This window comes from Octopus sinensis, linkage group LG10, assembly GCF_006345805.1.
Source record: "Octopus sinensis linkage group LG10, ASM634580v1, whole genome shotgun sequence".
NCBI classification, from domain to species: Eukaryota; Metazoa; Mollusca; class Cephalopoda; order Octopoda; family Octopodidae; genus Octopus; species Octopus sinensis.
The window spans coordinates 78565919-78580918 of NC_043006.1; the positions used below are offsets into that span (position 1 = coordinate 78565919).

Sequence of the window (15000 nt, forward strand, 5' to 3'; positions counted from 1 at the left end):
CGAGTGTCTTCAACTATAGCCTCGGGCCGACCACTCTTCTGAGTGGATTTGGTGGACGGAAACTGAAAGAAGCCCATCGTAAATAATTTAATAAGGATACCTTGTTATAGCACCGAATACTGCTTTGAGAGATTCTCATTTATAGGTCCTTAGGGGTTGGGTAAATGTCTTCTACTATAGCCTCAGGCCGACCACTCGTTTGAGTGGATTTCGTGGACGGAAACTGAAAGAAGCCGGTCGTGTGTCTATATATATATATATATATCCTACTGAACAAGGATGACTTGTGCCTTGTTAGAATACTGAGTTGTTAACCTTGAGAGATATTTTCTTATAGGCACTTGGTACATAAAAGCACACACATAAATCACAGCAGACAGGAATTGTCTGATATGGACGTCGAATACCCATATCACATAATTTCGGTCTACTGGACCTCATCAGTTAAATGTCGCTGCCACGAACGATATATAAGAATTTCAGCTTTTTTTCAAACACTGATGTCGCAAACAGCTAGTAAGTTTACTAAAGGTTAATTATTAGCGAGGGAAGCTGTATTAATAGCAAAAGGTAAACTTTATATCCACCTTAACATGGATGCCTTGTTAGGACATATGGTATTAAAACAAACTACATATCCGATTGCTATCCATTAAATGTGTCCTAACTTCATTAGCTTTCCTGCGACCATTATCTTACACCATTGTTTTGAATGGGCGCTAACTTATTAACCGTTTGGGAGATGATAGTTGCTAGATGAAAAGGCGGCGAGCTGGCAGAAACGTTAGCACGCCGGGCGAAATGCTTAGCAGTATTTCGTCTGCCGTTACGTTCTGAGTTCAAATTCCGCCGAGGTCGACTTTGCCATTCATCCTTTCGGGATCGATAAATTAAGTACCAGTTACGCACTGGGGTCGATGTAATCGACTTAATCCCTTTGTCTGTCCTTGTTTGTCCCCTTTATGTTTAGCCCCTTGTGGGCAATAAAGAAACAGATAGTTGCTAGATGAAGAGCTTTTTGGCGGGCAACACTGGGTATTCGGGAAACTGTAACTGCCTGATTATTATGCTGACTAACTAACTGGGCGTATGTCTATACTATTTCGTACCTCTCATCGTTCTTGGTTTAAAAATAAACTACAACCAGGATGTTTTGGGGAGATTTCTTCCTTGTTACATAATACACAAATACATACAAACATACAAACATATGCGCATATACATATATATATATATATTTATATATTGTATGCCTGTATGTATGCATGTATGTAAATATGTATGTAAGTATGTATGCGTGCGTGTATGAATAAGTGCATATAGTGCATATATTTATGTTGATTTCCTCCAATGCACACCGGTGCAAGCGAAAGTTAACCTTGCTTGTCTTTACTCAAAATAAACCAGTTCGATTAGTTTTGCCTCGAATATTGATAATTGTTCTGAAATTCAGCAGCAACCACACCCGAAGTCACGGTTCACTGGTTTTGTGTGTTTGTGTCTGTGTGTGTGTGTGTGTATACGCACGTGTGTGTTTGTGTGTGTGTACGCATGTGCGTGTGCATGTGTGTATATGAGTATTATGTATGCATGCATGTATTTATATATGCATTCATGCATGTATGCATGTATGTATGCATGTATGTATGCATATATGTATGTCATATATATATATATGTATGATGTATGCATGCATATATGCCTGCAGGCATATATGTATGCATGCAGGCATGTATGTATATAGAATACGTATATATATATATACATATATATATATATATATATATATATGTGTGTGTGTGTGTGTGTGTGTGTGTGTGTGAGTGTGTGTGTATAGAATACATGTGCGTGTATAGAATGCACTTCCTAGTGCTCAAGAGATTTGAACTTGAGCAGGTAGGGGAGTAAATGCTATCCTGTGTAAAATGGGCCTTTTATTTGTATACACAGGTACATATTTTGTATTAAATGTATGTAATATTTTGCTTGCTTTTCCTTACATTTACTCCTCTATGTATGTATGTATGGCATTGTTCAGTTTTATTTCAAGATTTCTTGCCAATAGAGAAAGAACCGATTTCTCACCAAGACCCAAGGTTCCTTCATTGGAATTTCAACATCAACAACAGAGTATTTTTCTATGTATGCATGTATGTATGTATTTATATGTGCAGATTTGTATATTTTGCTTTATGTATGTAAAGAAAGCCTAAATATAGTTCCATCGCTGACATGGCTTAGCGGTGTGGTAAAAAGATTGTTTCTCAACCACATGGTTCCGGGTTCAATTCCACAGCATAGTACCTTGGGCGAGTGCCTTGTACGATAACCTTGTGCTGACCAAAGCCTTGAGAGTAGTGGATTTGGTGGGCGGAAACTGAAAGAAACTTGTGGTATATATATATATATATATATAATATATATATATATATATATATATGTATGTATAAGGGTGAAAAGGAACACACGAGTTGATATATATGAAAAATCAAGTCAAGATAGAAAATGCTAAAATAATTTTATAAAGAACATTTCAGTACCGGTTTCGGTCATTTTGAGACCTTTTAACTGTAACGATTAAATAATTAAATTTAGAAAAATTAAAAGAAAAGTTTTTTTAAAGGAATATTTGTATAGTGTTCAAATATAAGTGGCATGTTCCAACGACCTGGAACACACAAGTGCAAACAAGAGAGACAGAGAAAGGCAGAAACAAGAAAAATGCCACTTATATTTGAACACTATACAAATATTCCTTTAAAAAAACTTTTCTTTTAATTTTTCTAAATTTAATTATTTAATCGTTACAGTTGAAAAGGTCTCAAAATGACCGAAACCGGTACTGAAATGTTCTTTATAAAATTATTTTAGCATTTTCTATCTTGACTTGTTTTTTCATATATATATATATATATACACAGGTACATACATATTCTATCGGTTTCATTAGCCGAACTGCTGAGTTACATGACGTAAACAAGCCATTATCGGTCGTCCAATAATGGTGGAGGGATGAACAGAAACATAAAGGCGGTGTATATATATATATATATAATATATATATTATATATATATATATATATATATACCTATAAGTGATCATCATTGTGTTTCTACACACCCCTACACCACAGCTGGACGACCGATGATGGCTCGTTTACGTCACGTAACTTAGCACTTCGGCAAAAGAAACCTATAGAATAATTACCAGTTATTTAAAGAAATTAATCAAATAATGGGATTAATTTTTTCGACTAAAACCCTTCAAGGCAGTGCTTCAGCATGGCCGCAGTCCAATGAATGAGACAAGTAAAAAACAATTAATGAACCAAAAATTTGCAGGTTCAAATTCTTCATCTTCTGTAACGTCCCGAATGTAATTTTTATTTCTGTTTTCAAGTAAATACATCTGGTTGAGTGAGACTTTGTTAATGTTTTATTAATGAGGATAATATTGAACACAACAATATGAAAATAGTGAATGAAGATAGTGTTACCGTGCAGTATCCGTGCGATCTATTGTGTTCGGGGCAATAAAAACTTGGCTCTTTTATTTAAAGTTAGGTAACTAATTAGTGATTAGTGATTTATTACTTAGACATAACATTTATAGAATGGGAAGTGTAGAGTCGATTGAATCTATCTCTGTTATTTTATTACAAGCCATTTTAATAACTCCCGGATGAATGAAAACAAGGTTTAATTCGGATAAAATGATGAAGATAAAACTGAATGATAAAGACACCTGCAAGTACTACACGCGCAAGAACATCTATACGGTTAAGAAGTTCGTTTTGCTACCACGTCGTTTTGGGTTCAATCTCACTGCGTGGCACCTTAGGCAGGCTATAGCTATAGCTCCGGGCCGATCAATGCCTTGTGAGTGTATCTGGAATACAGAAGAGCCCGTCATGTATATATATATATATATATATATATATATATATATGGGGCGGTGGAGAGAGTGTGTGAGTTCGTGCGCGCGTGTATGTGTGTTTTTGTCCACGCACACATCGCTTGATAACCGGAGTTAATTTGTTTATTTCTCCGTAAAACAGCGGTTCGGTAAATGGCACCGATAGAATAAGTATCATTCTTTAAAAATATTGACTATGGTCGATGGTTTTTTTTGTTTGTTTGTTTTTTTTTTGTGGGGGGTGAGGGGTTGTTTTGTTTTTCTGATAGGCACTTGGTACATCACCTACAGGGAAGGAAGCACTCCGTCGGTTACGACGAGGAGGGTTCCGGTTGATCCGATCAACGGAACAGCCTGCTCGTGAAATTAACGTGTAAGTGGCTGAGCACTCCACAGACACGTGTACCCTTAACGTAGTTCTCGTGGATATTCAGCGTGACACAGAGAGTGACAAGGCCGGCCCTTTGAAATACAGGTACAACAGAAACAGGAAGTAAGAGTGAGAGAAAGTTGTGGTGAAAGAGTACAGCAGGGATCACCACCATCCCCTGCCGGAGCCTCGTGGAGCTTTAGGTGTTTTCGCTCAATAAACACTCACAACGCCCGGTCTGGGAATCGAAACCGCGATCCTACGACCGCGAGTCCGCTGCTCTAACCACTGGGCCATTGCGCCTCCACTACATCACCTACAAGGTGATGCTCCACTACGGCCACATTCTAAAATATATACATTACTTACCTGGCTGTTCAAGAAATCTCTGTACTGAGACTCTTCTTTTCTGATATCTTTACAGCGAGACCTCATATTTTCCATGGCTTCATGAACACATGCATTGTTTGTTCCGAAAGGCGTGCCTCCCACCATATCCTGAAATTAAATGTTTTTTTTTTTATTTAAACACAAGGTAAGGCAGCGAGTTAGCAGAATCGTTAGCACACCAGGCAAAATGCTTAGCGGCATTTTGTACGTCTTTACGTTCTGAGATCAAATTTCGACTAGGTCAACTTTGTCTTTCATTCCTTTGGTATTTATAAAATAAACATCAGTTAAGCACCAGGGTTGCTGTAATCGTCTTAATTCCTCCTACCAATATTAATTGCCTTGTGCCAAAATTTGAAACCAATTTAGACGCAAGGCAAGGGCAATAATATCAATGGAGGTGGTAGTTGATTTCATCGACTCTAATAATCGACTGGGATCGACTCTGGGGGAACGAAAACAAATGTGACTTCGAAGGGATTTGAACTTAGAACATAAAGAACCGTAACAAATACATGGCATTTTTTCCGACACTAATGGTTCAGTCAGCTCGGCTTTCGCCATAAGTAGTTCGAACTTTATTCTTACAGCGCTGGTTTCTTTTTTCTGTTATGGCGTGCTGACGATTCTAAATAAAGATGAAAAGTTCTGTACGTGGCTAACAACGACTGAAAATTTTAAGGTCATTATAATGTGAAGGGAAAAGAAATATTAAGTATTATATGCTTCTTCTGTATTCTTTGATTAAAAATTCAAACTACCAGTCCCGCATTAACTTAACCTAGAAGGGATTGACTCCGCTTTCAGGAGCACGCCACGCGTATGGTTTCTTTTAACTAGTTACAAATCTGCTGGATTCAAGAGGGAAAGCAGCCGTACAGGACGAATTATATAAGAGGAAAGAGTCTATTGATTTTCACCATGATTAAATAGCCGTTCGTGGTCTGTACTCTGTGGAGAACCATGAAGTGGTAACACAAAGTGTCTATGCAAAGACAAGTTTAGGAAGAGTGATCTACAGAAACAAAATATACATATATATATATATATATATATATATATATATATATTATATATAATATATATATTATATATATATATATATACAGATATATATATATTATATATTATATATATATATATATATATATATATAGATATATATATATATATACAGATATATATATATATATCATATATATATACAGATATATATATATATAGATATATATATATATACAGATTATATATATATATTATATATATATCTATATATACAGATAATATATATATATATTATATATATATAATATATATATAATATTATATATATATATACAGATATATATATATATAATATACAGATATATATATATATATATATATAATATATATATATATATTATATATATATCTATATATATATATATATTATATATATATATATATATATATATATATATCTTATATATATATATATATATATATACAGTGTTATGTCGAATGGAGCTGAAGTAAAAAGAATAGGATCGAATGTGAATGGATTTTTGTATCATTTTACAGAGAAGGTGAATTGAGAAATGTTAGGCAAGACCCTTTTGACAAGGACGTAGCAAGAATTAAAATAAGAATGTTATGAGTTGGCCAAATGTGTCCTTTGCTCTTTTAATAGTTATTTTTTATGTAATTATTATTTTTTTTTGTAGCTGAATACATCCTGGGAATATTTTCAAGGAAGTTGTTAATAAACTGTAGTTTACTAGTCCGGCTACAGTACAGTATACAGGAATTAGTCAGCAGTTGGAAGGTCATGCTCAAGAAAACTAAACTTTCATGACGCCAAAAGTCCATGACTTGGGTGGGCCACATCCAAAATTAGAGTTGAATGGGAAATGGCATTTATATGTTTTGGCTTGGTGTCGAGCCCTTTTGAAAAGAAAAGAACCTAATAGGAAGTAACAATGTTTCATATCTTCGAAGTATATTAGTAATAAGTGTTTTGCTCAAGGACACGACGCAGTACCTGGTCCAGGAGTTGAAACTACAATCTCGCGATCGTAAGTCCAACACCCAAACCACTAGGTCATGCGCCCTCAGCACACACTTGTATGCATTCATACATCCCCCACACATATACATGTAACCATGCGCGCACACACATGCACACACTCACTCACCACACACACTAACACACACAAACACATATATACTACACACGCAGACACACATTCTCGAGACATATTTCATACAAATTTTACCTGTCTTTTTTCGGCCCACTCTGAACATTCTTTGACTTTCGACATGCTTGCAGGGGACATTAAACTGCCGTCGTCTTCCTGAATAAGTTTTGATTCAATTGATTTCATTGTGATCTGCAATGAAGAAAATGGTAAGAATTATATTGGGACTAAATAGTAAAATCAGACACGGGCAATTCAAAGCAATTTTGCAGGGGTCAACTTTGCCTTTCATTCCCTCGGGGTCGATAAAATAAGTATCAATCAAGCACTGGGTTTAATGTAATCGACTTATCCCTCCCCTCAAAAACTTTTGACCCCATACCAAAATTGGAAACCATTATTATTGTTTGTAGTAGTAGGAATTGAACTCAGAACAGATAGTGCATTTATTCCGATGTTCTAACGATTCTGCCAGTTCGCCGCTGCCTTTCATGAATTTAAAATGGAATTATTTATGAGTTGTTTAACGTTTATAGAATCAATACGAATACTTGTGGTTCACCAGTAAAATAAAAAAGGATTATAAGCACTTGTCTTAGATTTCATTTAAGGAACCTACATTTGCCAGGCATGTTTCACATTGACATCTTAAATACTTGTTAATTTCTTTGTAATTACAATAGACTCTTTTAAAGTTAAATTTAGAATAACGACATGAAAGTCAAATTAACGACGGCCCTAATGAACGTCAGGTAGACTAATTAATATAGATTATCAACTTAATTAGATTTTTTCCTATCTTACGTTGATACTAAAAGTTTCCTTGTATGCCTTGTGCCGGAGATCAAATTTACGTCAATTCTTTTATTCTTTTACTTGTTTCAGCCATGTGGCTGCGGTCATGCTGGAGCACCGTTAAACATATTATAGAAGTAAAAAAAGTATTTTGTCAGGATGTGTTTTGACTATGATAATTATTTACGTAAGTTAAGGACTTTGTACATTCTATTATACTAGTATATAACTTATTCCAGCAATTGGACAGCGGCCATATTGGAGCACCACTTTATGTTGAACAAATTGGCCCCAGTACTTATTTTAAGTCCGATACTTACTCTATCGGGAGTTTCTGTCGAACCGCTAGATTACTGGGATGGAAACGAGCCAATGTGCGATTTGTTTTTGAGCAAGGCAATACATTTCAGGTTGGTTCAGTCAACTCAACTGGAAATGATGCAACTCCCCACTCTCTCACTCTCTTCAGCTGTCATATCTTGGAAGATGCATTTCGAGTGGGGTGGGACCCGATAAAATGTCTATGTCTGCTCATGATTACATAAGCACCTAAAACAACTAGCGAAAGTATCATATATGTTACATAGCCATAATTGCTTGCGAGCGAGTGAGCGCTAGCTGTTCGTACTAATGGTCTTCACTATTAGCCTTTGTTAATGTGGCAAGTTGGCAGAATCGTTAGCACACCGGACAAACTGGTTAGTGGCATTTACTCCGTGTTTACATTCTGGGTTCAAACTCCACCGAAGTCAACTTTGCTTTTCCTCCTTTCGGGGACAATAAAATAAGCACCAATCAAGCATTGAGGTCGGTGTAATCGACTAGTCCCTCCCACAAAATTCCAGGTCGTGTGCCTTTAGCAGAAATCTGTGTTTTACATTTCCCTTATAATAAATGCATCGCATTATATTATTGTAATTTTTTTCTTCCAGGTTTGTCAACAACAGTTTGAAATCGTAACATAAAAAATGAAAATATAAAAATACAAACGATGTATTTTGTATGAGAATGTAAAGAAGCAATTTTCCTTTATTAATGTAAAATGTCTCCATCCACTCACATCATTTCGATTTTCTGATTTTAGTAGTTTCCTTTATGGTACCCGTTCTTTTGAGAAAGGCATGAACTTTATCTGTAATTCCTTCCTCTTTTAATAAATAGGTGACTACGTTCCTTCATTAAGAAATTAATTTACCCGTAATTAAAAATCAAACAGGATGGTTTTCAGTTAATTAGAATATGTTAATTTCATCGCAACAGTAAATGTAAACTCTAACCTATCTCACAGAAGTGAATTTACATTCAGGATGCTTGTTTTCAAAATAACTATCTGGATTCTACATTAGCAGATTCATATTACGAGCATAGAATTAGTTTACAGAACAAGGTCAATCTACCATATATACCATATAAAACCATACTGGCATCATCACCAGAAATATTCCAATAAGTTAATGATTGTTTCTAATTTAGCTACAAGCCCAGAAACTTTGAGTAAAGGATTTGTTGGTAACATTGATCCCTTAACTTCTCTGGTGCATTAGTTTATAAATTCTACTTTGCTCGAGTGACAAAAATCATGTCAACTCGTCAATTAAACAATGGTGATGTTCAATTCGTAATGTTGGCCTCAGATAATCTTTTTTCCTCTTAATCTCCTGAGACTATTTTAGGATCTTTTCGGTTTGAACGGCAGTTTTTAACGTAATTTCTAGGTAACTAAAAGATTTTAAACTTCGTATACTGTTAGAATGTGTTTATAAAACATATTTTTCTCTTGGCTTTATTGAGAAAATTCTATAGTTTGTAACATATTTGTTTTTGTTTTTTTTCAATTTCAGCAATTTCAACCAATCAATGACGTCCATTGAGGTAAACAACATTCTGTGCCGTATGAATATGTCCCTCGTTTAAGAAACAGATTGAGTTTATTTACATTTGTGAAGAAAAGAAGATACCCTTCCCCCACCCCTAACCCTAACTAACCCTAACCCTAAAACAGATTGAAATGCAATAGATCGATACTAGAGTCATAATAATGGGTGACAATTTCATATGACACCGCTAGAAAAAACTGCCGTTCAAACCGAAAAGATCCCTATTTTACACTAAACAGCATTTTTCTAGTGGTACCCAACGTCTCAAAAAAAGTACTTGGAATGGCTTTTGTTACAGCATACGGGTAGATGCAAATGGCCTGACCATATACGTGAGAATAAGAGAAGTACTAGTTGTGGAATTCAGACTTCTACATGATTATTAGTGATTAAATAAGGAAGAGAAGTAGACTTAAAGGGAAAACGAAACCAGAATCTTAATTTTGAGTGTTTAACGCTATCTAGGAAACCGCAGAAAATCTAATTTGAAATAATTATGTTAATTTATAATCTTTGTTGCAATACTTTTCTCGTGAGCGTCCTCATAAGGGAAAGGAAATGTGGTTGCTATTTGAATATTTTCCTAAGTTATTCACTCTGCAAACCATAGGAAGGAAATGCGTCCTGATTTCAGCAGTGAGAATCAACTGAAAATTATTGCATGATTACTTAATTAGGCAGAAATTATCAGATTTACGGTGGAAGCAAACATGGTAAATTACAATGTTCGTGAGATAACTAAAGTAAAGAGAAACTTTCAAACTCGTTCAGCTGGGAAAGGGATCCAAGACTTAGTGGGAATCGATCCCATGACTGCAAAAGGCAGAGGAAGAAATGATTACATATAGTTCAACTGAAATTGTATTTAAATATTACAGGTTAATATATTCTAATAGTTCAGAGTAACGACTTGGAAAAATCACTTGAGCGTCGGAGACAAACTAGCTTTACAATATACGGCCAATCTCTTTACGTTCAAGTCACGCCAGGGTTAAGTTGTGCTTTTGAAACTGATGAAAATAAGGTACAAGTCAAGTACTGAGACCGACTCCCTCAAATCTGAACTCGGAACAGCAAGAGACCAGCAGAATGAATCATAAGTAAACTGGCACAAAGCAACAGGAAACACTTGCTGCACTTATCTCAAGAAAATTCATGTATCAAGTTCTGGCATGGACGTCCATGATCACGGAAGTCTGTAGTTGTGGCACATGACAAAATGGAAGAGCAACAGAGAAAGAGAGAGAGAGAAAAGGGTGTCTCAATGTTTCAGCCCTGAAAACTGAATAGACTAAAATAGAGATATTCTGACGCATAAAGAGAGAAACAAAAAGAGAGGAGAAGAGAAAGTGATGAGATTAGGGTGGTTGTCTCAGTGACTCAGCCTACAAAATAGTAGAATATAATACAGATGTTAAAATCCACATTGAAAACTGCTGATGCACATTATAATTCAGGCTCTATATACTTCTTTTAAATTCAGCTTGGCGTGAAACATTTTAAAACTAATATCTTATTTAGACTTGTACGTGTCGCTCGGCACGTTAAGGCCTTAAGAATACAGGAATATACTCAAGCCCCCGACGCTGCTACTCCAATAAAAACAGCCGATAACAAGTAAAATAACATAAAGGAATCACACCGTTCACCGTTGAGAATCACATTTTGTAAAGCTTAACAAATAAGAAAAAATACCAAATTCAGTATTAATACTTTGATACTATGTCTAAAGAATACGGTTCCCATACGTTCGTAGGTGAATAAAAGAAATTTTTACACCGTTGTACAAAGTCCTTTTTATACCGCAACTTACGATATTGAAAGGTAATTAAACGTAATGATATTGTTATTTTACATAAATATGATCTGACTTTCACTAGTTTATAAAGTCGATCGTATAGAGCGTGAAATATTTCGTTTAGTATAAATATTACTAGCTCTATATCAATGATCTGCTGTAACAACAGAGCGTGAAGTTTTCCAACAGCGACTGTGCGAAATGGGAAAACTGTGTAATATGGATGGGTGTTTATACATGTGAACTGTGTGCGAGTGTATGTGTGTCTCTAGCGGCGTGATTTATTGATAGAGCTGTGTATGCATATCTGTCTGTATGTGTAAGTAGCAATGTGTGTGTGTTGTGCGTGTGTGTGCGTGCATGCTTGTGTCTGTGTAACGACAAACTTTGAATGTTTGTGCAGAAATACAGACTGGTAGTAAGAAACGAATAAATTTGACAGTAAATGATATATATATATAATACAAAATGGGACAAGAACTCAAAATATCGAAACGGCTAGGTGATACAAAAAGGGACGATAAAACATCCAGATAGACGATACAAAGAAAACAAGGACGGGTCATTCGGAGTTTTCTTTCCTCAGTCGAGTTCCAGATTATCTTTGCAATTTCGGCTGGTTATAGTCGAGATTGCTCCAATCTGGCCATCCCCAAACTAAGCTAAGAGCATTAGATTCCTTGGAAGAAAACAGCGAATGTATACGAAAACAAGGACGAAAAAAAAACGGAGAATGTTACACAAATACAAATAACAGGACATAACAACAGGTGTCTTTCGACTAAGGACGAATTAAATTAAGCTGGCGTGTGTGGAAATAGAGCCTAACGGCAGGGATACAAGATTTCACAGGCACAGGAAGGAATATAGATGTTACCCGAACAACGGCGTGCATATGTATATAAGTGGCACTCTGTTGGTTACGATGACGAGGGTTCCAGTTGCTTCGATCAATCGAACAGCCTGCTCGAGAAATTAACATGCAAGTGGTTAAGCACTCCACAGACATGCGCACACTTAACGTAGTTTGCAGTAAGATTCAGCGTGATACAGAATGTGACAAGGCCGGTCCTTGAATTACATTTTCGCCTGTTGAGTAGACTGGAATAAGGGGAAATAAGACGTCTTGTTCAGGACAAAACGCACCGCCGGGGAACGACATCACAGCCTTATAATCGTAAGCTGAATACCCGAACCATTTGGCCATGCACCTTCACTATTTACAACACACACGCACAAATACACACACACACATACAGAGAGGGCGAGAGAAGGGGAGTGAGATAGGGATATAGGGAAAAAAGAGTTTTATTGAAATTGAAGCTAAGAATTTATCTCGTGAGTTGAGTTTCGCGCCACTGCGATCTTTAGGCAGGACAAATTCTCATCTGTCATTTCGACAGAAAAAAGCACTGAGTTCTATAACGCTGTTAAAATCCGGTATATTATTGCTTTAAAGCAATAGCGAGAACAGACATAGCATTTCATAAAGTTAAAAACTGGGTGAAAAGAATATTCTGAACAGACTATTAACAGAAAAGTATAGCAATCTTATTGGTGTTTGAAAACCTTCATTTTCTCTACAGCTGTTTCCATAACCTACACGGAAAACGGAAAGGTTGTGAACCAAGTGATAGTTATGTACTTATTAATTGCAGTTTTTAAATTAATTTAATTGAATTAGAATTAAAAGTCATTTCCCCAGGAATGTTTTGTGGAATATGAAAATCAGATCATTGTTTCAGGTAAGCTTTACTTAAACACGCGTATTTTATTTTATTTATTTTTTCGCTATGTTTTATAATCTTCAATGACGATTAACAAATCTCATCTCTAGTAATTTTCAATAAATATAATCAATATTGATTTTAAATTTTGGCACAAGGATGGCAAAATAGGGACTAAGTCGATCCCATTGTCCAACTGATACTTATTTTATTGACCTCGAGCTTGGCGGAATTTGAACACAGAACTAAGCATTTTACCCAGCGCGGTAATGATTCTGCCAGCTCTCTGCCTTCTGCATATGATTAATATTAATATTAATTAAACTGTAAACTGTAACACGTCACACTTGCCACCAGCATCTCACACCATTATGTAGTAGTCTCTACGAAGTAGCACGAGTTGCTAGAAACAACAGCCAAATGTTGTCCATATTACACTCTATTGTTTAAAATATAAAATATAGATGAGATGGCCATTGCTGAAACGCCTTTGATGAGATGTTCACTCAATCAGTTTTAACTTCGCTATTCTACTTAGTCAAAACGAGAAAACAAAGCTACATCTACTAGAAATAGCAACTAAACTCGAAGAGTTCTAGATCAGTAGTTCTCTTGAAATTCCATAATCTCATACCTCGTGGAAAGAAGGGAAAAAAAACTTTATTTCCTCAATATATATATATATATATATTATATATATATATATATTTGCCTATTCTTTTCTTGGTTTTATATATCAGAAATTACGATTTTGAAAATTATGATTTTTATCCACAAAATTTTAGATGTAACAGTTTTGTCCCCGCTTCCATATTCGTTACCTTATCGCGAGGCATAGAAATCCGAGGGACAAGTATTTCAAAACTCAGCAGCTAAAATTCACTTGATCTTCACAAATCTACTTTAAAAAAAGAATAAATAAATAACAAGGCGGTCACTGCTGCAAAGCGTTTTATTGTAGGCTTGTTCAACCAGTGTTTACGTGCAGCTAAAAGAAAAACAACAATAAGTACCTCTTCGTAAAAAGGCTGTTAACACACCTTCTATGCTGTTTGCAGAAATATATTTATGCTATACGTTTTACACTTTCACTGATAAGTGCTTTCATAATGTGCACCCATGGGTTAATCTTCCACAATTAGAAGAACAGTTCAAATGAATACGAAGCTAAGCCTACTTAAAGCAGACTTCTTACAGGTATATAATTAAAAGGGTAGAAAATTTAGAAAAAATTCATACCAGTGGCTAGCATGTGTAATAAATGGCAATATACTTCATATTTTCATATATAAAAAGTGTAGAATATTTCTATACAAATGAGTCTATTGACTTTTATTACGCATGTTTGCCACTGGTATGAAATTTTTCTAAATATTCTTCCCTTTTGATTTTCACGTATCTATATATATATATATATATATTATATATATATATATACCGGAGTAAACACATAAATGTGAAACAAGGTGGAAAAAAAGAGTACTCAAATACCAGGGGTAGTGAAATATGCTTTATATAAAAGCAGCAGAAATTCAACAAAACCTGTTACTCTACTCGGAGTTTCACGTTCCCGTTCGTCGACAGTTATATATATATATAATATATATTATATATATATATATATATATAATATATATATATATATATTGTATATTATATGTTATATAACAAGACGTCTTATTTCACCTTCTTCCAATCATATTATACCAACACCATATTACGATTTGTTCCTTCTCGGGCCACGCCTGGCTCATAAGGGCCGGTTTCCCTGTTTCCTTGGCGTATAGGTTCCTCACCTGGACGGGACGCCGGTCCGTCGCAGGTGAGCTGCAAGTTGCAGTGGGGAAAGAGTGAGAGAAAGTTGTGGCGAAAGTGTCAGCAGAAGTTCGCCATTACCTTCTGCCGGAGACACGTGGGGCTTAGTTGTTTCACTCATAAACACACACA

The 15000-nt window shown here is 35.5% G+C and overlaps 1 protein-coding gene across 1 annotated transcript in view; it reads right to left on the bottom strand.

Annotated features, from left to right (window-relative positions):
* LOC115216635 (plectin) overlaps nucleotides 1–15000 on the bottom strand; it is a 97831-nt gene that overhangs the window by 78702 nt on the left and 4129 nt on the right. The window contains exons 2-4 of the mRNA XM_036506835.1: nucleotides 9985–9989; nucleotides 6935–7048; nucleotides 4656–4784 (exon numbers count right to left, since the gene is read on the bottom strand). Of these exons, the coding sequence (XP_036362728.1) occupies nucleotides 4656–4784; nucleotides 6935–7042 (237 nt within the window). The 5' untranslated portion in view covers nucleotides 7043–7048; nucleotides 9985–9989. The remainder of the gene's footprint in view (nucleotides 1–4655; nucleotides 4785–6934; nucleotides 7049–9984; nucleotides 9990–15000) is intronic.